At 42.6% G+C, this 27,582-nt stretch overlaps 2 protein-coding genes across 42 annotated transcripts; both read left to right on the forward strand.

Moving 5' to 3' along the window:
* Positions 1-7,100: 7,100 nt before the first annotated feature.
* Positions 7,101-11,069, forward strand: LOC127531135 (uncharacterized). 41 transcript variants are annotated; one of them, XM_051939682.1, is made up of 4 exons: positions 7,101-8,019; positions 8,060-9,115; positions 9,780-9,931; positions 10,132-11,069. In XM_051939682.1, the coding sequence occupies exons 1-3, from the start codon at positions 7,148-7,150 to the stop codon at positions 9,904-9,906; spliced, it is 2,055 nt and encodes a 684-aa protein (XP_051795642.1). In that variant the 5' UTR covers positions 7,101-7,147; the 3' UTR covers positions 9,907-9,931; positions 10,132-11,069. The 41 variants fall into 41 exon arrangements, 40 of the variants coding, with proteins under 40 accessions (XP_051795642.1, XP_051795643.1, XP_051795644.1 ...); XM_051939683.1 differs by having other exon boundaries at positions 9,780-9,915; positions 10,316-11,069; XM_051939684.1 differs by having other exon boundaries at positions 9,780-9,915; positions 10,500-11,069.
* Positions 11,031-26,448, forward strand: stambpl1 (STAM binding protein-like 1; the record flags this gene model as incomplete). The annotated part of the gene is made up of 10 exons (XM_051939014.1): positions 11,031-11,281; positions 11,359-11,437; positions 11,559-11,654; positions 15,077-15,286; positions 15,495-15,645; positions 15,938-16,062; positions 17,085-17,222; positions 17,765-17,877; positions 18,333-18,432; positions 23,470-26,448. Coding segments are annotated over 10 exons (1,320 nt in total), but the record flags the coding sequence as incomplete, so codon positions are not given.
* Between the last annotated feature and the right edge of the window lie 1,134 nt (positions 26,449-27,582).

Genomic DNA, 27,582 nt, shown 5'->3' on the forward strand with positions numbered 1-27,582 from the left:
AACCTGCTGGATCCGTTTGATACCAGTACTCCTACTGGGTACATTAATACTCCTACTGGGTAAATGCAGTAAACTATTCATTATGGATTGTTTTTGTCTTTTTAAAATCTATTTTTGTTTTTTAATTGTTAATTTAAAGTTTTTAGAAGTTTTATTTATTTTTCTGTTATTTATATTGACATTTTTTAACTTTGGCTGTGTAAACATTTTTTATTTATTTTACCGTTTTAAATTTCATGTTATTTATTTTTAGTTGCTATAATCTTTAGAAATGTTTATTTTCTTTTTATTTTTTCTTGAGTGCTTTTTTCTATTTCCATACTTTTAAAATCACGTTGATCCTCAGTTTGTTCCACCGACTCTTTCTTTCTTTCTTTCTTTCTTTCTTTCTTTCTTTCTTTCTTTCTTTCTTTCAGAACTGAACCCGTCTCATTGAGACTAAATCTGGTTCTGGTTCAGCAGCTCACTGATTATTTATGGTGGATACAAAACATTTGTGTTCTTGTTTAGTTCCTTAAATTAACAGAAACTTCTTCAATCAGCTGAATGTTGTGATTAGTGAGGAAATCTGAACTTTTAGCGGTAGTTTGACTCCAGAACGACTAAATGTGTGTTTAAAGAGTGAAAACCTCCTCAAATCAGAAACTCCTGACTTCCTGTTTATTCAGAGGAACTGAATGCAGACCAACAGGTTCCTGTTCTGCTGATTCACCTCAAACCAGAATCACAGCTCAAGTCCTGCTGATAGATTTAAATCCTGCACCCGCATCCAGGTGTAGAGCTCTGGAAGGAAATCTGGATGGTTTGATGATGGCTTGATGATAATGATGATGATTTCTTTTTCTTTTTTAACTTTATTTTTGTTATCTTTTACAAATACAAAAACAAACACGTGGGACATGTTGAGACATACACAACAAGATCAAATCAAAATTAAAAGATAAATTAATAAATTAAAGGAGCCATACCTGATTTTACAAAGCTTACAAAGCGGGGTTATCCAAATTTGAAATGGTTATTTTCTGGTTCAAACTCATCTCAAACCCTCCCAATGCATCTACAGCCTCAAAATTCCCCACAGGAATGATTCCAAAACCAAGGGAGGAACAATGTCAACCACAGTGACGGTCAAAACCAACCTAAAACCTTCAAGAACCTGTGTGCCTCCTTGACACACTCCTCCCTCTCTACACACGAAAGGTCAGAACAAACTCCACTTCAAAAAAAAAAAATCAAGCATAGCTCCTCCAAATCTAAACATAATAGATCTATGCAGCGTATTCCTTTGAATTTTTCAAGAGTCTAGCGTTGAAGTGAGAACAGTCCATTTCTCCCATTTGTCTTGACGTTGCTCTTCTTCAGTCCTTAGTCTGCGGGTCAAAATTTCCATCTCCAGTATTCCAGAAACAATTTGTTGCCAATCATTGATCGTTGGTGGGTCCAATTTTCTCCATTTTTTTAGTAATGGTCTTTTTGCAAGCCGCAAGTAGTATTTTTAGTAAATATCTATCATTTTTGTTTGCTTCATTAATAGTAATAGAACCAAAATACATTAACAAGCATGTATTAGGAGTTGAATATCCCAATATCTTAACAATTGTTGAGTGGACATCATTCCAAAATGGTGCAAGTTTGTGACATAACCAAAAAATGTGTGCGTGATGCACATTAACCTCTCCACATTCTCTCCAACAAGGTTGTACTCTGGATACATATTTAGCCGTAAATTTAGGAGTTATAAAATACCGTATCATATTTTTCCAGCAATGCTCCCTCCAAATTCTAGAAGAAGTTGTTGATTGTTGGATTCTCCAAATATTGAACCATTCCTCCTCTGAGATACCAACACTTAATTCTTTCTCCCATTTCTGTTTCACGTCTAAAGTATTACAACCTCTTTTCCTCATTAAATGCTTATAAAGAGAAGATATGTCTGAATTTTTTAGGCTGGTATATTCCAACTATCATTTTTATGATATCATTGTTTAGAAGGTTCACATTGTGTTTGATTGTGTTGTCATAAAAGTCTCTTAGTTGTAGGTAGTGAAAGTAGTCTTGATTAGTTCAGTCAAATTCCTGCTTTAACTCTTGACAACTCTTAAAGCTGCCATTCTTAATCAATACACACCAGGCTGTTATGCCTTTACTTATCCACTGTTATATGTATGATCATGAGTACCTGGGATAAAGTGTTTATCATAAGCCGGCCACTAAAGTAGAGGAAGTTCATTTTTTAGGTTGTATTTTCGTATTATAGTTAGCCACATTTCCAGTGTGAAACGAGTCACTGTATCTACTTGTTTGAGACTATTCTTGATTGTTTCTGTCTCTGCCAAAATACTGGTTATTTTTCTTCCCTGTATAGTTTGTTCAGTATTTTTCCATTTTGAAACATAATTTTGATCGCACCAATTCATTATAGGAGTTAATTGAGCTGAATGGTAGTATTCTTTAAGATTGGGCAGAGCCATTCCTCCACTATCTTTTACTATTTGTAATTTTTCAAATTTGATTCTTGATTTTTTTACCATTCCAAATGAATCGTGATATGAGTTTGTCCCGCAGCTTGAATTGTTTTTCTGGGATTTCTATGGGGAGTGCCTGGAAAAGATAAAGGAGGTGAGGCAGAACATTCATTTTAATAGCCTCAATTCTAGAACTCAAGTCCAGAGTGAGAGGGTCCCATCTGGCTATATCATTCCTAATTTCTTGATCCACCTTGGGGATAGTGGCATCATAGATTTTCTCAATTTTTTTTGTTAACGTGACTCCAAGAGAAGACATATTCTTGCAGTTCCAACTCAAATTATATTTTTTCTTTATAAATTCTGGGGAGTAATTCATTGTTAATATTTGTGTCTTGGCCAAGTTTATTTTGTATCCAGAGTAGAACCCATACATCTCCAAATTTTGAATTAGAGTGGGCAAAGATGTTTCTGGGTTTTTTAAATAACAAATTACATCATCTGCAAAAAGTCCATCAACATTTGAGTCATTACCAATTTGTATACCCCGATATCTTCATTTTGTCTAATAAATTGGGCTAAAGGTTCTATATAAAGTGCAAAAAGGGTTGGGGATAGGCTGCATCGCTGGCGAGTTGAATGTTCCAGTTGTATATTGTCAGTTAGACTACCATTAACTTTGATTCGGGGTGTGGGCGATTGGTAGAGTGTCTTGATACATTGAACAGCCTTTGCATTGAAACCAAACTTCTCTAGGACTTCATACAGGAAAACACAGCTAACGCTATCAAAGGCCTTCTCTGTGTCTAGACCTACTAGTACCGCGCTAATTTGCTCCTTTGTAATATAATCTATGATATGAAGACTCCTAATATTATCCATCGTATGGCGACCCTTGATGAATCCAGTTTGGTCTTCATCTATAAGATTGTCAACGCATTGTTCATACCGTTTTGCGAGAATAGAGGTGTGGTTTGATGGTTTAATGATGATTTGGTGATGATGGTTTGATGATGGTTTGATGATGATGGTGTGATGATGCTTTCATGATGATTTGATGGTTTCAGTCCACTGATTTGAGGCAGAGTTTGCTCTGATTAACCATGCCTGACGTACGTCAGCGGGGTTACTGCATTTGCTTCGGAATCTGGCTGGGTAAGTATGTATGTGGGTGTGTGTGTATGTCCGGTCAGATATCTCTGCAAGTGCTGAAGTCAGGATAATCAAACTTGGCACTGAAGATCAGTCTAAGACCACCTGCTCAGTTGTGGAGTTGCAGATCAAGTAGGAAGGGAGATACGTAGGATGATCAAAATTGATAGAGTATCATGCATGGGCGTGGTTCTGCCCTCTACTGGGGGCTCGTCTCGTTTCTAGCTGATTTCAGTGGGGCTGCACAGTGGGAGTAGTGGTTAGCACTTTTGCCTTGCAGCAAGAAGATCCCCGGTTCAAATCCCGGCCTGGGATCTTTCTGCATGGAGTTTGCATGTTCTCCCTGTGCATGCCCGGGTTTTCTCCGTGTACTCCAGCTTCCTCCCACAGTCCAAAAATATGCTGTATAGAGAATGGATGGATGATTTCAGCTGATCTTAGAACTGATGTCTGTCTCTCTTTGGGCTGACTTCAGGTTGATTCTGTGATGATTTCTGTGATTTCATGAAACTTTCTGGTAAATTTTTGGACTGATTTCAGATTTTAATTGATCGATGTGAGATTCAGTTTTGTCTGATTTCCAACTGAAATTAAGTTTAATCTGGGCTGATTTCAGGCTGATTTCAAGCTGATGTTGAGCTGATTTCAGGCTGATTTCAGGTTGATGTTGAGCTGATTTCAGGCTGATTTCAAGCTGATCTCTAGCTGCTGTTTGGATGTGAGGACAGACTGTCTTCGCTCTGGGATGTGAATGTTTTTTTTGTGCAGCAGGTTTGTAGCCTCTAGTGGTTTAGCTGTTCTGCCTGATCCCAGCAGCTACGACATTACACACGCCAAACCAGCATCAGCTTCTGTTGTTTGATGTCACACTGAACACGCGGCGTTAGAGACGTCTGGTCACAGCGTTTAGATGGTGGAGTTTCAGGGTGTCTGAGGATCTTGTAGAAGCTGCTGTTCACCTCACAGTTTGTGGTTTCTGTCAGACGGCTGTTGTCCTCTGTGGGAGCGTTGGTGGACGTTGTTCTTCTCTGAACCTGGATGAGATGCTGTTTGTGGAGACGACGGTCTGAGAGTCCCTTGGTTCCACAAACTGCCAGCCTGGATTCACCTGTTGCCATGACGACAGCATCCAGAGTCAGACCTGGTTTTTCCCGTCGCCGGTGAAACGGTGAGGAGTGGGAGCTCCGCTTGTTCTGTCGTCTTCGCTAAAGTGGATGATGAATCACCAGGTGGTTAGCTACTGGTCACCATGGTAACCACACTGAAGGACGAGCAGCAGGAGGAGGATGATGAGGATGATGGGAAAACAAAACTCCATCTCTGTGAATTTAGAGGAATTTTCTGAATGTCTCTGATTTCTATCTCCCTGCAGTGAAGCATCATGGGAGGTGGCAGATGGACGAGCCGACCGTGGGCCGAGCAGTGACACACACACACACACACACACACACAACATGGAACAAGGCTTCAGCTTAAACACGTTGGTGAGTTCTCAGGGTTTTTACTGATATGAAGCCGAGGAAAGAAGCAGTTAGTGTTTGTGACTCGTTTTGTGGTTTTCTTGTTGTGTTGTTGTTGTGTGGTTTTGTTGTTGTGTTGTTTTCTGGTTGTGTGGTTTCCTTGTTGTGTTGTTTTGTTGTTGTGTTATTTTCTGGTTGTGTGGTTTTCTTGTGTTATTTCCTTGTTGTGTGGTTTTGTTGTTGTGTTGTTTTCTGGTTGTGTGGTTTTCTTGTGTTATTTCCTTGTTGTGTGGTTTTGTTGTTGTGTTGTTTTCTGGTTGTGTGGTTTTGTTGTTGTGTTGTTTTGTTGTTGTGTTATTTTCTGGTTGTGTGGTTTTCTTGTGTTATTTCCTTGTTGTGTGGTTTTGTTGTCGTGTGGTTTTCTCTTCTTGTCGTCTCTGTTCCTGGCCTTTCCTTCTCTTCTCCTCCTTCACTCGGTTTCTTCTGGATGCGTTTTCTTTCTTTCTGTGGACAGAGAGCTTCTTATCCTCCAGCATTTCTTCATGGAAATGAGCTGCAGCACAAACGCTGCATTCAGGCTCCACCGTAAATCTCAGTTTTCTGCCTGGAAACACTATCCTTCTCAGCTCCATGTGTTCTGACCGTCGGGGCTCCAGAGTGACTCAAAGCTGGAAAAATATTCATGTCATTATTTATTTAAAAAAAAGTAAAAACCTCAAGTGTCAACGAGGGATGTGCGCGACTAGTCGTTTAATCGTTTAACCGCCTACTCATTTATTAAACGTTTAGTATTTTACTAGTCGGTTAAATGCTGCATTAAGCATCATGCACCTTGTCCCCGACCAGGCGCCGCCTTGCAGCTCTACGCTCGGCCGTGCGCCGCACACTCATCCCGTCTGGGCTACCTGGTTGATCCTGCCAGTAGCATATGCTTGTCTCTTTTTCAACCCCCGCTATCCCCCTCATCATTAGCGGTGTTCTGACCACTCCAGCTACACCCACCACGTCCCTTCCTGTCCCCCCGAAGCAAAGCATCGGCTCCACATATGTGCTGCTCGTGGACTGTCATGGCGCACCGACCCGCTGCCGTTACGCACAGACGCAGCGGCACTTTCTGTCTCAGTGGACGACTGAACATCTTCATCAGAGGGTGAATATTCCTCTTCAGAATATGAGTAAGCCATCACTTGACAAAGTACTTTGTCAGCGTTGAGCAGACCTCTCGGTGAGTTTTCTCACTCTAAAATGTGCCGTCTTGCGCTCTGATACGCTCCGATGACGAGTCTCGTCTCCTCTGTTTTCAAACTCTGTAAACTCCAAAACTTTGAATGAAAACACGCCCACAACTGATGCTCAGATTGAAGTTCCAGATGTCCGCCATCTCCTGGTGTACAGTACATGAGGCACACAAGGCAGTATATTTGAAGCTGTGGCTTGTTATGTTCAGCAATGGTGCTTGTCGCAATATTGCGACTTTGGCGCTTAAAGGGTTAAATTGCAAGTTTTCCGAACCGACTAGTCGCCAATAAAATTAGCGACTAGTCGGTTTGGAAATTAGTCGAAATTCCCATCCCTAGTGTCCACGGATGTTCAACCACTGGATCCTGAAGATGGTTCCACAGCCTCTTCCTGTTCTTCTGCAGCTCATTTTGATTCTGTCAGTTTATCCGTCTGGGACACTTCAGTTTCTCTGCGTCTTTTGTTTGTTTCCCTTCATGAATTTATTCTTCGATTTTATTAGTTGAATTAAATTCATCTCATCAAATCCTACTTCTTGTTTAATTTTAATTTCAGGTTCATCATGAGCACCAGGTTGTCAAGTAACACAGATACAGCAGGTGTTCCATCAGTCAGGTGTTCCATCAGTCAGATGTTCAGATGTTCCATCAGTCAGATGTTCCATCAGTCAGATGTTCAGATGTTCCATCAGTCAGGTGTTCAGATGTTCCATCAGTCAGATGTTCCATCAGTCAGATGTTCAGATGTTCCATCAGTCAGATGTTCCATCAGTCAGGTGTTCCATCAGTCAGGTGTTCCATCAGTCAGGTGTTCCATCAGTCAGATGTTCAGATGTTCCATCAGTCAGGTGTTCCATCAGTCAGATGTTCAGATGTTCCATCAGTCAGGTGTTCAGGTGTTCCATCAGTCAGGTGTTCAGATGTTCCATCAGTCAGGTGTTCAGATGTTCCATCAGTCAGATGTTCCATCAGTCAGATGTTCCATCAGTCAGGTGTTCCATCAGTCAGATGTTCCATCAGTAAGATGTTCAGGTGTTCCATCAGTCAGGTGTTCAGGTGTTCCATCAGTCAGGTGTTCAGATGTTCCATCAGTCAGGTGTTCAGATGTTCCATCAGTCAGGTGTTCAGATGTTCCATCAGTCAGGTGTTCAGATGTTCCATCAGTCAGGTGTTCAGATGTTCCATCAGTCAGGTGTTCAGGTGTTCCATCAGTCAGGTGTTCAGATGTTCCATCAGTCAGGTGTTCCATCAGTCAGGTGTTCCATCAGTCAGATGTTCCATCAGTAAGATGTTCAGGTGTTCCATCAGTCAGGTGTTCAGGTGTTCCATCAGTCAGGTGTTCAGATGTTCCATCAGTCAGGTGTTCAGGTGTTCCATCAGTCAGGTGTTCAGATGTTCCATCAGTCAGGTGTTCCATCAGTCAGATGTTCAGATGTTCCATCAGTCAGGTGTTCAGGTGTTCCATCAGTCAGGTGTTCAGATGTTCCATCAGTCAGGTGTTCAGATGTTCCATCAGTCAGATGTTCCATCAGTCAGATGTTCCATCAGTCAGGTGTTCCATCAGTCAGATGTTCCATCAGTAAGATGTTCAGGTGTTCCATCAGTCAGGTGTTCAGGTGTTCCATCAGTCAGGTGTTCAGATGTTCCATCAGTCAGGTGTTCAGATGTTCCATCAGTCAGGTGTTCAGATGTTCCATCAGTCAGGTGTTCAGATGTTCCATCAGTCAGGTGTTCCATCAGTCAGATGTTCAGATGTTCCATCAGTCAGGTGTTCAGGTGTTCCATCAGTCAGGTGTTCAGATGTTCCATCAGTCAGGTGTTCAGATGTTCCATCAGTCAGATGTTCCATCAGTCAGATGTTCCATCAGTCAGGTGTTCCATCAGTCAGATGTTCCATCAGTAAGATGTTCAGGTGTTCCATCAGTCAGGTGTTCAGGTGTTCCATCAGTCAGGTGTTCAGATGTTCCATCAGTCAGGTGTTCAGATGTTCCATCAGTCAGGTGTTCAGATGTTCCATCAGTCAGGTGTTCAGATGTTCCATCAGTCAGGTGTTCAGGTGTTCCATCAGTCAGGTGTTCAGATGTTCCATCAGTCAGGTGTTCCATCAGTCAGGTGTTCCATCAGTCAGATGTTCCATCAGTAAGATGTTCAGGTGTTCCATCAGTCAGGTGTTCAGGTGTTCCATCAGTCAGGTGTTCAGATGTTCCATCAGTCAGGTGTTCAGGTGTTCCATCAGTCAGGTGTTCAGATGTTCCATCAGTCAGGTGTTCAGATGTTCCATCAGTCAGGTGTTCAGATGTTCCATCAGTCAGGTGTTCAGATGTTCCATCAGTCAGGTGTTCAGATGTTCCATCAGTCAGGTGTTCAGGTGTTCCATCAGTCAGGTGTTCAGATGTTCCATCAGTCAGGTGTTCAGATGTTCCATCAGTCAGATGTTCCATCAGTCAGGTGTTCAGATGTTCCATCAGTCAGGTGTTCAGATGTTCCATCAGTCAGGTGTTCAGATGTTCCATCAGTCAGATGTTCCATCAGTCAGGTGTTCAGGTGTTCCATCAGTCAGGTGTTCAGATGTTCCATCAGTAAGATGTTCCGTCAGTCAGGTGTTCCATCAATCAGGTGTTCAGATGTTCCATCAGTCAGGTGTTCAGATGTTCCATCAGTCAGATGTTCCATCAGTCAGATGTTCCATCAGTCAGGTGTTCCATCAGTCAGATGTTCCATCAGTAAGATGTTCAGGTGTTCCATCAGTCAGGTGTTCAGGTGTTCCATCAGTCAGGTGTTCAGATGTTCCATCGGTCAGGTGTTCAGGTGTTCCATCAGTCAGGTGTTCAGATGTTCCATCAGTCAGATGTTCAGATGTTCCATCAGTCAGGTGTTCCATCAGTCAGATGTTCCATCAGTCAGGTGTTCAGGTGTTCCATCAGTCAGGTGTTCAGATGTTCCATCAGTCAGATGTTCAGATGTTCCATCAGTCAGGTGTTCAGGTGTTCCATCAGTCAGGTGTTCCATCAGTCAGGTGTTCAGATGTTCCATCAGTCAGGTGTTCAGGTGTTCCATCAGTCAGGTGTTCCATCAGTCAGGTGTTCAGATGTTCCATCAGTCAGGTGTTCAGATGTTCCATCAGTCAGATGTTTCATCAGTCAGGTGTTCAGATGTTCCATCAGTCAGGTGTTCAGATGTTCCATCAGTCAGGTGTTCAGATGTTCCATCAGTCAGGTGTTCAGGTGTTCCATCAGTCAGGTGTTCAGGTGTTCCATCAGTCAGGTGTTCAGATGTTCCATCAGTAAGATGTTCCATCAGTCAGGTGTTCCATCAATCAGGTGTTCAGATGTTCCATCAATCAGGTGTTCAGATGTTCCATCAGTCAGGTGTTCAGATGTTCCATCAGTCAGGTGTTCAGATGTTCCATCAGTCAGGTGTTCCATCAGTCAGGTGTTCCATCAGTCAGATGTTCCATCAGTCAGGTGTTCAGATGTTCCATCGGTCAGGTGTTCAGGTGTTCCATCAGTCAGGTGTTCAGATGTTCCATCAGTCAGATGTTCAGATGTTCCATCAGTCAGGTGTTCCATCAGTCAGATGTTCCATCAGTAAGATGTTCAGGTGTTCCATCAGTCAGGTGTTCAGATGTTCCATCGGTCAGGTGTTCAGGTGTTCCATCAGTCAGGTGTTCAGATGTTCCATCAGTCAGATGTTCAGATGTTCCATCAGTCAGGTGTTCCATCAGTCAGATGTTCCATCAGTAAGATGTTCAGGTGTTCCATCAGTCAGGTGTTCAGGTGTTCCATCAGTCAGGTGTTCAGATGTTCCATCAGTCAGGTGTTCAGGTGTTCCATCAGTCAGGTGTTCAGATGTTCCATCAGTCAGGTGTTCAGATGTTCCATCAGTCAGATGTTCCATCAGTCAGGTGTTCAGATGTTCCATCAGTCAGATGTTCCATCAGTCAGGTGTTCAGATGTTCCATCAGTCAGGTGTTCAGATGTTCCATCAGTCAGGTGTTCAGGTGTTCCATCAGTCAGGTGTTCAGGTGTTCCATCAGTCAGGTGTTCAGATGTTCCATCAGTAAGATGTTCCATCAGTCAGGTGTTCCATCAGTCAGGTGTTCAGATGTTCCATCAGTCAGGTGTTCCATCAGTCAGATGTTCCATCAGTAAGATGTTCAGGTGTTCCATCAGTCAGGTGTTCAGGTGTTCCATCAGTCAGGTGTTCAGGTGTTCCATCAGTCAGGTGTTCAGATGTTCCATCAGTCAGGTGTTCAGGTGTTCCATCAGTCAGGTGTTCAGGTGTTCCATCAGTCAGGTGTTCAGGTGTTCCATCAGTCAGGTGTTCAGATGTTCCATCAGTCAGGTGTTCAGATGTTCCATCAGTCAGATGTTCAGATGTTCCATCAGTCAGGTGTTCAGATGTTCCATCAGTCAGGTGTTCAGATGTTCCATCAGTCAGGTGTTCAGATGTTCCATCAGTCAGATGTTCCATCAGTCAGGTGTTCAGATGTTCCATCAGTCAGATGTTCCATCAGTCAGGTGTTCAGATGTTCCATCAGTCAGGTGTTCAGGTGTTCCATCAGTCAGGTGTTCAGATGTTCCATCAGTAAGATGTTCCATCAGTCAGGTGTTCCATCAATCAGGTGTTCAGGTGTTCCATCAGTCAGATGTTCCATCAGTCAGGTGTTCAGGTGTTCCATCAGTCAGGTGTTCAGATGTTCCATTACCTTCTAGCTCAACGTCTCTGAACTTCTGTTTGTTGTACAGAAGAAGCTGGCAGCAGAACCGGACTACACAGATGTGACGCTGACGGCGGCGGAGCGTGTTCGGGCTCTGGGCAAGATGGGATGCAGCGTGGAGATTAATGAGGACGTGGCGCCCAGAAGATACTTTCGGTCTGGAGTGGAGATGGAGCGCATGGCAGCAGTTTACCTGGAGGAGGGCAGTCTGGAGAACGCCTACGTCCTCTACACCAAGTTCATCATGTAAGACCCCACAGCAACACCTCCACACCTGACTGAACATCATGTTCTTTGTGATCTTCACCTGCTGCTGTGTTCAGTCTGTTTGTAGAGAAGCTACCTGGCCACAGAGACTACCAGCAGAGTTCTTCAGTCCCAGAGAAGCAACTCATCATGAAGGTAACCTCAAGCTCCATCAGCTCTCTTTTCCAGGCTTGTAGAGTTTGTCCTCCTGGTTCTGTCCTCCTGGTTCTGTCCTGGTTCTGTCCTGGTGTTCTCTGATTCTTTCTTGTCTCTGCAGAAGCTTCAGGAAGTTGCATTTCCTCGGAGAGACGAACTGAAGAAGCGTCTGGAGGAGAAATACAGCAGAGAGCACAGCGAGTACCTGAGAGCACAGGTGAGTATGGACCAATCACAGCGCAGCATGCAGTACTGTCAGCTTCATGCAGTAAAAGTACACAGTACTGCCGGCTTCATGCAGTAAAAGTACACAGTACTGCCGGCTTCATGCAGTAAAAGTACACAGTACTGTCAGCTTCATGCAGTAAAAGTACACAGTACTGTCGGCTTCATGCAGTAAAAGTACACAGTACTGTCAGCTTCATGCAGTAAAAGTACACAGTACTGTCAGCTTCATGCAGTAAAAGTACACAGTACTGTCGGCTTCATGCAGTAAAAGTACACAGTACTGTCAGCTTCATGCAGTAAAAGTACACAGTACTGTCAGCTTCATGCAGTAAAAGTACACAGTACTGTCAGCTTCATGCAGTAAAAGTACACAGTACTGTCAGCTTCATGCAGTAAAAGTACACAGTACTGCCGGCTTCATGCAGTAAAAGTACACAGTACTGCCGGCTTCATGCAGTAAAAGTACACAGGTGTGAATCAGATTAGGTTCATTTCAGGCAGGTGCTAGTCTGTTAAATCAGAACTGCAGCAGATATGTTACTGATTATTGGTTATGGATTATTGGTTGTTGATTAGTGGGGTTCAGAGCAGTGTGGGTATTATCCATTTGAACGGCCTGTACGTGGTGAGTACATGTGACATGTGATTTTAATTCACTGATGAAGGCTGGCATATTAGCTATGTAAGCTAATTTAAGCTAGTTCTAATGTTTGCTAAGCTTTAGGGATTAGTTATAAATATTACATTAGCTTAGCAGCACTAGCATGTTCATCAACATCCATGACCTCTGACCTTTATTTCTCCTGGTGACCCTATGTTGGCCCTGAACCACAGGTTGGACACCACTGAAACAAACACGGTGACTGAGTGCACACTAAAACTGTATTAGACTGGAAATACTATGTACATTTACTGCAAGAAGCTGACAATACTGTGTAAGTTTACTATATGAAGCTGACAGTATATGTTTACTTTTACTTCACAAACTAAAAATACTTATGTACTTTTACTACTCTGATCGTTTTTGTACATTTACTTCGTATACTTGTGTATTTTTTACTGCATGAAGCGGATATTACTGTGCATGTGTTCTATATGATGCTCATACTACTGTGTACTCTTACTGCATCCAGTTTGTAGTACTGTGTATTTATACTGCATAAATCTGATAGTACTGTGTACTTGTACTACATCAATCTGATAGCACTGTGTACTTCTACTACATCAATCTGATAGTACTGTGTACTTCTACTACATCAGTCTGATAGTACTGTGTACTTCTACTACATCAATCTGATAATACTGTGTACTTCTACTACATCAGTCTGATAGTACTGTGTACTTGTACTACATCAATCTGATAGCACTGTGTACTTGTACTACATCAGTCTGATAGCACTGTGTACTTCTACTACATCAATCTGATAGTACTGTGTACTTCTACTACATCAATCTGATAGCACTGTGTACTTCTACTACATCAGTCTGATAGTACTGTGTACTTCTACTACATCAATCTGATAGCACTGTGTACTTCTACTACATCAGTCTGATAGTACTGTGTACTTCTACTACATCAATCTGATAGCACTGTGTACTTCTACTACATCAATCAGATAGTACTGTGTACTTCTACTACATCAATCTGATAATACTGTGTACTTCTACTACATCAGTCTGATAATACTGTGTACTTCTACTACATCAATCTGATAGCACTGTGTACTTCTACTACATCAGTCTGATAGTACTGTGTACTTCTACTACATCAGTCTGATAATACTGTGTACTTCTACTACATCAATCTGATAGTACTGTGTACTTCTACTACATCAATCTGATAGCACTGTGTACTTCTACTACATCAATCTGATAGCACTGTGTACTTGTACTACATCAGTCTGATAGCACTGTGTACTTCTACTACATCAATCTGATAATACTGTGTACTTCTACTACATCAATCTGATAGCACTGTGTACTTCTACTACATCAGTCTGATAATACTGTGTAATTCTACTACATCAATCTGATAGCACTGTGTACTTCTACTACATCAGTCTGATAGCACTGTGTACTTCTACTACATCAATCTGATAATACTGTGTAATTCTACTACATCAATCTGATAATACTGTGTACTTCTACTACATCAGTCTGATAGTACTGTGTACTTCTACTACATCAATCTGATAGTACTGTGTACTTCTACTACATCAATCTGATAGCACTGTGTACTTCTACTACATCAGTCAGATAGTACTGTGTACTTGTACTACATCAGTCTGATAATACTGTGTACTTCTACTACATCAGTCTGATAATACTGTGTACTTCTACTACATCAGTCTGATAATACTGTGTACTTCTACTACATCAATCTGATAGCACTGTGTACTTCTACTACATCAGTCTGATAATACTGTGTACTTCTACTACATCAGTCTGATAATACTGTGTACTTCTACTACATCAGTCTGATAATACTGTGTACTTCTACTACATCAGTCTGATAGCACTGTGTACTTCTACTACATCAATCTGATAGCACTGTGTACTTCTACTACATCAATCTGATAGCACTGTGTACTTCTACTACATCAGTCTGATAGCACTGTGTACTTCTACTACATCAATCTGATAATACTGTGTACTTCTACTACATCAGTCTGATAGCACTGTGTACTTCTACTACATCAATCTGATAATACTGTGTACTTCTATTACATCAATCTGATAATACTGTGTACTTCTACTACATCAGTCTGATAGTACTGTGTACTTCTACTACATCAGTCTGATAGTACTGTGTACTTCTACTACATCAGTCTGATAGCACTGTGTACTTCTACTACATCAATCTGATAATACTGTGTACTTCTACTACATCAATCTGATAGCACTGTGTACTTCTACTACATCAGTCTGATAGTACTGTGTACTTGTACTACATCAGTCTGATAGTACTGTGTACTTCTACTACATCAATCTGATAATACTGTGTACTTCTACTACATCAATCTGATAGTACTGTGTACTTCTACTACATCAATCTGATAATACTGTGTACTTCTACTACATCAGTCTGATAGTACTGTGTACTTCTACTACATCAGTCTGATAGTACTGTGTACTTCTACTACATCAATCTGATAGTACTGTGTACTTCTACTACATCAATCTGATAATACTGTGTACTTCTACTACATCAGTCTGATAGTACTGTGTACTTCTACTACATCAATCTGATAGCACTGTGTACTTGTACTACATCAATCTGATAGTACTGTGTACTTCTACTACATCAATCTGATAGCACTGTGTACTTTTACCACATAAATCTGAAAGTACTCTGGACGTGTACTGCATTAGGTTGACAGTACTCATGTACTAGTACTGCTGTGTCCTCAGAGCCAGGCCGTGGTGGTGGGCGGGTGTGGCCAGCAGCTGCAGCGGCTCTCCCTATTGGATGAGGACAGGAGGCGGGTCTTAGAGGAGGAGCGTCAGCGAGTGGCGGCACTGCGACGGATGCAGATTGAATCAGAACAGTTCCGCTACTTCGAGGACCAGCTGAGGCGGCAGGAGCTGGCCAATCAGAGAACAGAGGAGGCGGAGCAAAAGGTAGCTGTACTGGTAGCACTGTGGTACTACTACTACTACTACTACTACTACTACTACTACTACTACTACTACTACTACTACTACTACTACTAGTACTGCAACTACTACTGCTAGAGTCCTGTCAGAGTCCTACTGACTGCTGACAGCACACTGTACTACTGTCTGGTATCAGTACTGTGTAGTTCCAGCTGTACTGCTTCTCCTGCAGGTGGAGACCAAAGTGCCTGAAGTGACTGACGGCTCCTGTCTGTCTCAGCAGCCAATTAGAGACGGCGTACGATCGCAGGGGGCAGATCCTAACAGAAACAGGCCACCTGCTCCTGTCAGCCAACCAGCTGCTACGCTGGCAGGAGTACACAGTGAGTACACGCATGTACACGAAGTACACGGTTGCTAGTTTCTTGTTTTTCACTGAAACTAATTGAAACCATGCGTGGAGCTTCTCCTTTGCCCTGCTCACTGACTGTCAGGTGTGTCAGGCGTTCAGTTTACCTGAGGGTCTTTATTAGAGTTGTCTGAGCTGCTGATGAGCTCTGAGTAATCCAGGACAGCTTCTAGTTACGCTTAGATTAATGAAGACCAACCAGATGGTCCACTTTGTTGTTGTTGTTGTTGTTTGTCCACCTGAATGTGTTTATTTTGTGTGTGCAGGTCAGAGGGTGGAGGGTCTGAGGCGGGTGGTGATTCCCAGAGATCTGACGTATCGCTTCCTCCTGCTGGCCGAATCCAACACAGCGAGAGGCATCGAAACCTGTGGAGTCCTCTGTGGACGCCTGGTAGTACTAACTACTGTTATGAATACTAACCTGTGGGTACCTGGTAGTACTAACTACTGCTATGAATACTAACCTGTGGGTACCTGGTAGTACTAACTACTGTTATGAATACTAACCTGTGGGTACCTGGTAGTACTAACTACTGTTATGAATACTAACCTGTGGGTACCTGGTAGTACTAACTACTGCTATGAATACTAACCTGTGGGTACCTGGTAGTACTAACTACTGTTATGAATACTAACCTGTGGGTACCTGGTAGTACTAACTACTGTTATGAATACTAACCTGTGGGTACCTGGTAGTACTAACTACTGCTATGAATACTAACCTGTGGGTACCTGGTAGTACTAACTACTGTTATGAATACTAACCTGTGGGTACCTGGTAGTACTAACTACTGCTATGAATACTAACCTGTGGGTACCTGGTAGTACTAACTACTGCTATGAATACTAACCTGTGGGTACCTGGTAGTACTAACTACTGCTATGAATACTAACCTGTGGGTACCTGGTAGTACTAACTACTGCTATGAATACTAACCTGTGGGTACCTGGTAGTACTAACTACTGTTATGAATACTAACCTGTGGGTACCTGGTAGTACTAACTACTGTTATGAATACTAACCTGTGGGTACCTGGTAGTACTAACTACTGCTATGAATACTAACCTGTGGGTACCTGGTAGTACTAACTACTGCTATGAATACTAACCTGTGGGTACCTGGTAGTACTAACTACTGTTATGAATACTAACCTGTGGGTACCTGGTAGTACTAACTACTGCTATGAATACTAACCTGTGGGTACCTGGTAGTACTAACTACTGCTATGAATACTAACCTGTGGGTACCTGGTAGTACTAACTACTGCTATGAATACTAACCTGTGGGTACCTGGTAGTACTAACTACTGCTATGAATACTAACCTGTGGGTACCTGGTAGTACTAACTACTGTTATGAATACTAACCTGTGGGTACCTGGTAGTACTAACTAGTGTTGTCTCTCTCCCTCAGACACACAATGAGTTCGTGTTGACTCACATCGTGATCCCCAAACAGTCGGCTGGTCCGGATTTCTGCGACATGGAGAACGTGGAGGACCTGTTCAGTTTCCAGGACCAGCAGAACCTGCTGACGCTGGGCTGGATCCATGTAGGGCTACATGCTAAACACACGCCAAACACGCAGCGAATAGAAGCTAAACACAAGCTAAAGAGAGCTACACATGTGCTAAACACATGCTTTGGACAGGCTAAATACACGCAAAACATAGACTAAAAAAAAGCTATTCATAAACACATGCTAAAGACAAGATATAGATAAGCCAATGCTAATACAAGATAAGCACAGAGAGGTTCGTCAGCTCGACACAAGAGGAATTTCGGCCATGTTTGATCAATACAGTGACTAAAGTGATCAGTAATGTCATCAGTGATCCTCTGAAGTCCTCAGCTTCAATTACAAGCATCAAATAATCTGTTCAATCCATAAACACCAAACACACTGAGTAAAATGACCTCCTCTGTGCTTTTCCTTCATTTGCATGATCATATATCACCATGGCAACGGTGGTCATGGCAGCATCACTGATAGCAACACATAACGGAGGTCTCACTCTGCTCCAGATCAGATTCACATCACGCTCTGCAGCTGTTACAGGGGTTCAGTGTGTGACCTCTGACCTCTGTGTTCAGACTCATCCCACTCAGACGGCCTTCCTCTCCAGCGTCGACCTCCACACTCACTGTTCCTACCAGCTGATGCTGCCCGAGGCTGTCGCCATCGTCTGCGCTCCCAAACACAACGAGTAAGTCCAAAACACACACACACACACACACACACACACACACACACACACACACACACACACACACACACACACACACACACACACACACACACACACACACGTGTGTGTCTTGCTTTCATTGTGGGGACATACCATTGACTCCCATTCATATCTAATCCCTAACCCTAACCCTAACCTTAACCCAGACCAAAACGATGGCAAACCCTAAAGAAACGTTTTTGCACTTTTACTTTTTTCAGTAACAACAACATGGCCAAGAAAACACTGTTTAAACTTGTGGGGACCCAAATGAGGTCCCCACAAGTGACATAGTTTTCGGTTTTCCTACAGTTGTGGGGACATTTGATCCCCACAATATAGCAAAAACATTGGCAAACACACACACACACACACTCTCTGTGGTCTTCATTTCCCATGATTCCTGCTAACTATGGCTCCGCCCCCTGTCTCAGTACCGGTGTGTTCAGGCTGACCAGTCCGGGGATATCCGAGGTTTCTGGATGCAGACTCAAAGGTTTCCATCCTCACTCCAAGGAACCTCCTCTGTTCACTGTGAGAACCGTTCTCTGTCATGTTCTATCACGTTCTCTGTCATGTTCTCTGTCATGTTCTCTGTCATGTTCTCTGTCACTTTCTCTGTCACTTTCTCTGTCACTTTCTCTGTCTCGTTCTCTGTCATGTTCTGTCACGTTCTGTCATGTTCTTTCACGTTCTCTGTCATGTTCTCTGTCACTTTCTGCCACGTTCTCTGTCACTTTCTGTCACTTTCTCTGTCACTTTCTCTGTCTCGTTCTCTGTCACGTTCTCTGTCATGTTCTGCCACGTTCTCTGTCATGTTCTGTCATGTTCTCTGTCACTTTCTGTCACGTTCTCTGTCACTTTCTCTGTCTCGTTCTCTGTCATGTTCTCTGTCACGTTCTCTGTCATGTTCTGCCACGTTCTCTGTCATGTTCTGTCATGTTCTCTGTCACTTTCTGTCACGTTCTCTGTCATGTTCTTTCACGTTTTCTGTCATTTTCTCTGTCACGTTCTGTCACGTTCTCTGTCACGTTCTCTGTCACGTTCTCTGTCACGTTCTCTTTCACGTTCTCTGTCACGTTCTCTGTCACGTTCTCTGTCATGTTCTTTCACGTTCTCTGTCACGTTCTGTCACGTTCTCTGTCACGTTCTCTGTCATGTTCTGTCACGTTCTCTGTCATGTTCTGTCACGTTCTCTGTCACGTTCTGTCACGTTCTCTGTCATGTTCTGTCACGTTCTCTGTCACGTTCTTTCATGTTCTCTGTCACGTTCTCTGTCATGTTCTTTCACGTTCTCTGTCATGTTCTTTCACGTTCTCTGTCACGTTCTCTGTCATGTTCTGTCACGTTCTCTGTCACGTTCTCTGTCATGTTCTGTCACGTTCTCTGTCACGTTCTTTCATGTTCTCTGTCACGTTCTCTGTCACGTTCTCTGTCATGTTCTCTGTCATGTTCTCTGTCATGTTCTGTCACGTTCACTGTCATGTTCTCTGTCACGTTCTTTCATGTTCTCTGTCACGTTCTCTGTCACGTTCTCTGTCTTGTTCTCTGTCATGTTCTGTCACGTTCTCTGTCATGTTCTCTGTCACTTTCTGCCACGTTCTCTGTCACGTTCTCTGTCACTTTGTCACTTTCTCTGTCACGTTCTCTGTCATGTTCTGTCATGTTCTCTGTCACTTCCTGTCACGTTCTCTGTCATGTTCTTTCACGTTTTCTGTCACTTTCTCTGTCACGTTCTCTGTCATGTTCTGTCACGTTCTCTGTCACGTTCTCTGTCATGTTCTCTTTCACGTTCTCTGTCACGTTCTCTGTCACGTTCTCTGTCATTTTCTCTGTCACGTTCTGTCACGTTCTCTGTCACGTTCTGTCACGTTCTCTGTCACGTTCTCTGTCATGTTCTGTCACGTTCTCTGTCACGTTCTGTCACGTTCTCTGTCATGTTCTGTCACGTTCTCTGTCACGTTCTTTCATGTTCTCTGTCACGTTCTCTGTCATGTTCTTTCACGTTCTCTGTCATGTTCTATCACGTTCTCTGTCACGTTCTCTGTCATGTTCTGTCACGTTCTCTGTCACGTTCTTTCATGTTCTCTGTCACGTTCTCTGTCACGTTCTCTGTCACGTTCTCTGTCATGTTCTCTGTCATGTTCTTTCACGTTCTCTGTCAGGTTCTGTCACGTTCTCTGTCATGTTCTCTGTCACGTTCTTTCATGTTCTCTGTCACATTCTCTGTCACGTTCTCTGTCACGTTCTCTGTCAGGTTCTGTCACGTTCTCTGTCATGGTCTCTGTCATGTTCTCTGTCATGTTCTGTCACGTTCTCTGTCACGTTCTCTGTCATGTTCTGTCACGTTCTCTGCCATGTTCTGTCATGTTCTCTGTCATGTTCTCTGTCACATTCTCTGTCACGTTCTCTGTCAGGTTCTGTCAGGTTCTGTCACGTTCTCTGTCACGTTCTCTGTCACGTTCTCTGTCACGTTCTCTGTCACGTTCTCTGTCACGTTCTCTGTCACGGTCTCTGTCATGTTCTCTGTCATGTTCTGTCACGTTCTCTGTCATGTTCTGTCACGTTCTCTGCCATGTTCTGTCATGTTCTCTGTCATGTTCTCTGTCACATTCTCTGTCATGTTCTCTGTCATGTTCTCTGTCACGTTCTCTGTCAGGTTCTGTCACGTTCTCTGTCATGTTCTCTGTCACGTTCTCTGTCATGTTGTCTGTCACATTCTCTGTCACGTTCTCTGTCACGTTCTCTGTCAGGTTCTGTCAGGTTCTGTCACGTTCTCTGTCACGTTCTCTGTCAGGTTCTGTCACGTTCTCTGTCACGTTCTCTGTCACGTTCTCTGTCACGTTCTCTGTCACGTTCTCTGTCATTTTCTGTCATGTTCTCTGTCATGTTCTGTCATGTTCTGTCACGTTCTCTGTCATGTTCTTTCACGTTCTCTTTCATGTTCTTTCACGTTCTCTTTCACGTTCTCTCACGTTCTCTATCACGTTCTCTGTCATTTTCTGTCACGTTCTCTGTCATGTTCTCTGTCATGTTCTGTCACGTTCTCTGTCACGTTCTCTGTCATCTTCTGTCACGTTCTCTGTCACGTTCTCTGTCACGTTCTCTGTCATGTTCTCTGTCATGTTCTGTCACGTTCTCTGTCACGTTCTCTGTCATCTTCTGTCACGTTCTCTGTCACGTTCTCTGTCATCTTCTGTCATGTTCTGTCACGTTCTCTGTCACGTTCTCTGTCATGTTCTTTCACGTTCTCTTTCACGTTCTCTCACGTTCTCTATCACGTTCTCTGTCATTTTCTGTCACGTTCTCTGTCACGTTCTCTGTCATGTTCTGTCACGTTCTCTGTCATCTTCTGTCACGTTCTCTGTCATGTTCTTTCACGTTCTCTGTCACGTTCTTTCTTGTTCTCTGTCACATTCTCTGTCACGTTCTCTGTCACGTTCTCTGTCATGTTCTTTCACGTTCTCTCTCACGTTCTCTATCACGTTCTCTGTCATTTTCTGTCACGTTCTCTGTCATGTTCTCTGTCATGTTCTGTCACGTTCTCTGTCACGTTCTCTGTCATCTTCTGTCACGTTCTCTGTCACGTTCTCTGTCATGTTCTCTGTCATGTTCTGTCATGTTCTGTCATGTTCTCTGTCATGTTCTTTCACGTTCTCTGTCATGTTCTTTCACGTTCTCTTTCACGTTCTCTCACGTTCTCTATCACGTTCTCTGTCATTTTCTGTCACGTTCTCTGTCACGTTCTCTGTCATGTTCTGTCACGTTCTCTGTCATCTTCTGTCACGTTCTGTCACGTTCTCTGTCATGTTCTTTCACGTTCTCTGTCACGTTCTTTCTTGTTCTCTGTCACGTTCTCTGTCATGTTCTCTGTCATGTTCTTTCACGTTCTCTGTCATGTTCTTTCATGTTCTCTGTCACATTCTCTGTCACGTTCTCTGTCACGTTCTCTGTCATGTTCTTTCACGTTCTCTCTCACGTTCTCTATCACGTTCTCTGTCATTTTCTGTCACGTTCTCTGTCATGTTCTCTGTCATGTTCTGTCACGTTCTCTGTCACGTTCTCTGTCATCTTCTGTCACGTTCTCTGTCACGTTCTCTGTCACGTTCTCTGTCATGTTCTCTGTCATGTTCTGTCATGTTCTGTCATGTTCTCTGTCATGTTCTTTCACGTTCTCTGTCATGTTCTTTCACGTTCTCTTTCACGTTCTCTCACGTTCTCTATCACGTTCTCTGTCATTTTCTGTCACGTTCTCTGTCACGTTCTCTGTCATGTTCTGTCACGTTCTCTGTCATCTTCTGTCACGTTCTGTCACGTTCTCTGTCATGTTCTTTCACGTTCTCTGTCACGTTCTTTCTTGTTCTCTGTCACGTTCTCTGTCACGTTCTCTGTCATGTTCTTTCACGTTCTCTGTCATGTTCTTTCATGTTCTCTGTCATGTTCTTTCTTGTTCTCTGTCACGTTCTCTGTCACGTTCTCTGTCACGTTCTCTGTCATGTTCTTTCACGTTCTCTTTCACGTTCTCTCACGTTCTCTATCACGTTCTCTGTCATTTTCTGTCACGTTCTCTGTCATGTTCTGTCACGTTCTCTGTCATCTTCTGTCACGTTCTCTGTCACGTTCTCTGTCATGTTCTTTCACGTTCTCTGTCATGTTCTTTCATGTTCTCTGTCATGTTCTCTGTCACGTTCTCTGTCATGTTCTCTGTCACGTTCTCTGTCATGTTCTTTCATGTTCTCTGTCATGTTCTTTCTTGTTCTCTGTCACGTTCTCTGTCACGTTCTCTGTCATGTTCTGTCACGTTCTCTGTCACGTTCTCTGTCACATTCTCTGTCATGTTCTTTCACGTTCTCTGTCATGTTCTTTCACGTTCTCTGTCATGTTCTTTCACGTTCTCTGTCATGTTCTTTCATGTTCTCTGTCATGTTCTTTCTTGTTCTCTGTCACGTTCTCTGTCACATTCTCTGTCATGTTCTTTCACGTTCTCTGTCATGTTCTTTCATGTTCTCTGTCATGTTCTTTCACGTTCTCTGTCATGTTCTTTCATGTTCTCTGTCATGTTCTTTCATGTTCTCTGTCACGTTCTCTGTCACGTTCTCTGTCATGTTCTGTCACGTTCTCTGTCACGTTCTCTGTCACATTCTCTGTCATGTTCTTTCACGTTCTCTGTCATGTTCTTTCACGTTCTCTGTCATGTTCTTTCACGTTCTCTGTCATGTTCTTTCATGTTCTCTGTCATGTTCTTTCTTGTTCTCTGTCACGTTCTCTGTCACATTCTCTGTCATGTTCTTTCACGTTCTCTGTCATGTTCTTTCATGTTCTCTGTCATGTTCTTTCACGTTCTCTGTCATGTTCTTTCATGTTCTCTGTCATGTTCTTTCACGTTCTCTGTCACGTTCTCTGTCACGTTCTCTGTTTTTAGAGAACTGTTAGCTTGTTACCGTGTGTTTATCGTTGTCATGGTGATCGTTCAGGGACGCTTCCTTCCTGTAAACATGTGGACTGTACTGATTGGCTGTCGTGAGCCCTCACCTGTTGGTGTCTGAATTCTCCTCCCCCTGTCGTCCTCAGGTGTGTAAACATGTGGTGGTTCGGGACTCCAAGCTCGGCCTGCTGGACCTCAGGTGACGGACAGGAGGCGCCGTCCGTCTGTTTACTGCCAGGCTTTTATTCTGAAGGGGAAACTGTGAACCTGCTCTGTGTGTGTGTGTGTGTGTGTGTGTGTGTGTGTGTGTGTGTGTGTGTGTGTGTGTGTGTGTGTGTGTGGACGCCCGCGCTGCTGTTAGGTGTGTTGTGTTTACAGGAAGTTTCATCATCGTGCCTTCTAACAGTGAATGTCTCTTTGGGTGAACTTGAATCTGCTTTTAAGGAAACTTGAACTTTATTTATCAGAATCTCTCTGAGCTGCTTCATGTCCGGTAGACGTCTGAAAGTCCTCGTCCAGCTCAGAGACAGGTACAGATTCACTGAAGAGCAATATGAGACCACATGGAGGTCTGTGATGAAATAAAACATCATCTGATGCTCATAAATGTCACATTCTGCAGTTTAGTGTTTGATTTTCCTGCAGTCTCTCAGCGCTGCCTATCTACAGCTTTCTGTGCCCCAGGTTTTGCCTCTCAGGTGACAATAGTGGAAGGTAAACCTGCAGACAAACCTCAGGGCAAAAACACCCAAATCTGCATGTTTCTGTGGATGTACTTTGATATTTTCTTTGTTCAGACTAAATACAGGATTTACTGTCACAGCCTCTGGTTTCATATATTTCTACTCCAATCGTTGTCAAACCCGCCCCTTTCTCTACGGAGAGCTTTGATTGGCTGAAATCTGCCTTCACAGGTGTCTAGAACTTGAAAAGTGAGCCACCAGGTGCAGAGTTTCCTGGAGTTTCAGCCCAATGACGCCAAAAAAAGAGCTGAGTTTGGTGAGATCGGATCGGATGGAGGGATGCTGCTCTGTGATTGGTTGTAAGACACCACATGTTTACTGCGTTAGTCCAATCAGACGCCTCTGTTTTATTCATGACTTCATAAGTGACATTTAATCATGTTTAATGAGCCAAAGTTGTGGGTAAATAGTTTGAATAGACAGACTGATGGTTAACCAACTAAAGTAGTTAGCTAAATGGTTAGCTGACACGCTAAGAGCATTACCAATCCATAGGAAATAGCTAATATGTAACTAGGTAGTTAGCTAGCTAACAGTTATTCATCATGGTCATTGTAAAGACTAATTAATAAGTTACTAGCTAGCTGCTGCCTTCCAATGGCGTCGTGTTGACTGTGAGAAGAGTCCATGTGAATGTTGTTGTATTCACATTATGTTTATCTAGGTGTAGTAATGTATAAATTGTTATAAAATAGACAGAGGAAAGTCATGGATACCCAGAGGAGTAGCCAAAAATGATATTTAGCAAAAAGAAAGGCTAACTAGCATGCTAAGAGCACAACCAGTTCATAGGGAAATAGTAGTGAATGTGTAGCTAGGTAGCAAGACAGCTAGCGGTTATTCAGCATGATGTTTGAAAAGGCTAATTTAATTTTTAAGTTAATGCTAATGAAACTGTTAGCAAGCTACAATTGTAACTAATCTGCGGGGGAACGTAACTGATGTGTAGCGAGCTAGCTAGCTGCTGCCTTCCAAGTGAGAAAAGCCACTTCTGGTTTCATTTACAACTTTGTGAGTGGAAATTTAATCAGCTTTTATTGAGATAAAGTAATAGATGTATATTTAAAATGGATGAAAATCCAGGATACCCAGTTCAATAGCCAAAAGTAATAGCAAAAAAATGTTTAAATGTAAGCAAGCAAGCTAAGAGCACAACCACTTCATAGAGAAATGGTTGCTAAACAGTAGCTCGGTAGTTAGCTAGCTAGCAGGTATTCAACATGGTGTTTGTAAGAGCTAACTTAATTATTAAGTTAATAAAAATGAAACTGTTAGCAAGCTAAGAGTGTAAACGCAGCTGATGTGTAGCTAGCTGCTGCCTTCCAAGTGAGAAAAGTCACTTTTGGTTTCATTTGCAACTTTGTAAGTGTAAATTTAATCAACTTTTATTGAGGTAAAGTAATGGATGAATATTTAAAATAGATTAAAATCAAGGATACCAGTTAAATATCCAGAAGTAATAGTTAGCAAAAAAAGTTAGCAAGCTAAGAGCACAACCACTTCATAGGGAATAGTAGCTGTAATGTAGCAAGGCAATTATTTATCATTGTAAGTAAGCTAAAGCTCATGAGTTGTGTCATGTTTGGTGAAGTTTTCAGAAAAGTTGAAGAAAAAATCTGAAATCAGCGCTGGTTTAACACTTTTATTCTGTGGTTCATTATATCTGATGGAGATGTTTCATCATTTCTTTCTGTCCTTGCAGGTAGTTTCCAATGTTACGCTGCTGGTTGTTAGTGTGCTAAAGGGTTAGCTTCGGTGGCTAATAGACACTGACAGTAGCATCCATGTTTATGTTGCCTAGCAACAGGTTGTAGGCCTGATGTTAGAACCTCAATGTTGGAATCATGAGTTCCACTGGAGGCTGAACAGGTGAGGTTAGTTTACCTGAACTAAAGGTCCTTCATCAGCAGTAAAACTCTGATCTCTACTTTGTGTTGATCAGGTGAGACTGGAATCACCTGACAACCAATCACAGCAGAGCGTCCCTCCGGCCGATCCACTCTGGCATCCAGCAGCAGGTTTACCTGAGTCCAGTATTTTTCTGTTCTGGTTCTGGTCTGAGCTGCAGGTCCAGATGTTCAACCAGAACTCAGAACTGTGCAGCTGGAGGTTGAAGTACAGCAGCTATTAGGTGAAGTACCTGAGATGTTCTTCAGGTATTCTTCAGGTGTTTGCCATCAGTAACTTTAATATTGTGTTTCAGTGAAGTTAGAACTCTTCAGCTGTTCTCTGATGTCAGTTTTCTCAGACTCTTGCTGCTTTCTACGTTTCTACGGACCTTCTGAAGATGTTTGTGCACCAGCAGATGTTCTCCTGTCAGCTGTTCTGCTGTTGATGAAGCTCTCTGCCATCTTTTGGTAATAAAACACCAGCTGCTGCTCACATCTGTCAGAGTTTTTATTCTGCTGCTCTGGAACATGAACAAGGTTCTGACCTGTAAACTGGAAAAGAAACCAGAGAGAACTCGGGTTTCTGAGGTTCTTCTTCCACATTTCTGTATTTTTAGTATTTAGATGCTGTTTCCTGTTGGTTCATTTTCAGTCTGGTTCCTCTTTTCTGCTTTCAGTTTAAATCAGACTCCAGGTTTGATCCTCGGTTCTGTTTGATGAACAGATCCAGAAACGTTCTCAGCTTTTTATCAGCTCATTTCCCTCCTCAGATCTTCTCCAGATGCTGACCTGCAGCTTCTCCAGAATCACTGAAGGTTTGTCCTTGTGGTGGCGGAGACTCTCCACCAGGTGGCAGTGCAGCTGTTGGTTCTTAGAGTTTATTAAAGAGCGACATATGAAGGACCAATCAGGAGCCTGCAGGTCTCTGTTCTGGATGCTGTTTGGGTCGTTCAGAGCTGGAGGACATTTTCCATCCCATAATCCACGTTTGAACCCTAAACATCAGTAGTGTGTGAATGTTCTTGTCCTCAGACCAAATCTATAAAAACTAGGACAAAATGTTTTTAAAAATTTGAAATACTAAGTAAGTCTGGAGTTCCCCTAAAATTATTTTTCTCTTGTCCACCAAACTGGATCTCTGATAAAACAGAATCTAATTTAAATCTACTTTTTCTGTTTTTTTCATTCATGTCTCTGTAGTTGTGGAATATTTTTTAATCAACATAATATTTAAAATAATTATTATTATACATGGAATGTGTCCCACATGTTAGCAGAACCTGTAGATGATGTTTCTGTCATTTTCTGTCTTGTTTTTGTCGTTTCCATCCTCCATCAGTGTTCCTACAGAATGTGTAGATCAAAGCTATGTCCTCTCTTCTATTTTCCATCTTTTCATCCATTGTCAGCCTTGATTGAATGTCTCTCTCTACCTCATATCATCAGGATCAGACTCATTCTTTGGACTGTTTTCCATCAGTGGTCAGCAGTAACAGCTAGCTAAATATCTAGCTTCTACTGCTGAGAAAAAGATCACATTAGCATGGATTAGAGTAGGGTTAGCAACAACACAGAAACATGGAATAAAGATGAGACAATCAATACCTATTATTGATCAATGTGGAGC

Source organism: Acanthochromis polyacanthus, chromosome 19, assembly GCF_021347895.1.
Source record: "Acanthochromis polyacanthus isolate Apoly-LR-REF ecotype Palm Island chromosome 19, KAUST_Apoly_ChrSc, whole genome shotgun sequence".
Lineage (NCBI taxonomy): Eukaryota > Metazoa > Chordata > Actinopteri > Pomacentridae > Acanthochromis > Acanthochromis polyacanthus.

Bases quoted from the DNA above. Each gene is read 5' to 3' on its own strand.
- LOC127531135 (XM_051939675.1), top strand. From the start codon at position 7,148: ATGTTCCATCAGTCAGGTGTTCCATCAGTCAGATGTTCAGATGTTCCA. The intron at 9,092-9,507 runs GTGTTCAGATGT...TCCATCAGTCAG, and splicing joins TCAGGTGTTCCATCAGTCAG to GTGTTCAGATGTTCCATCAG. The intron at 9,748-10,027 runs GTGTTCCATCAG...TCCATCAGTCAG, and splicing joins TCAGGTGTTCCATCAGTCAG to GTGTTCCATCAGTCAGATGT.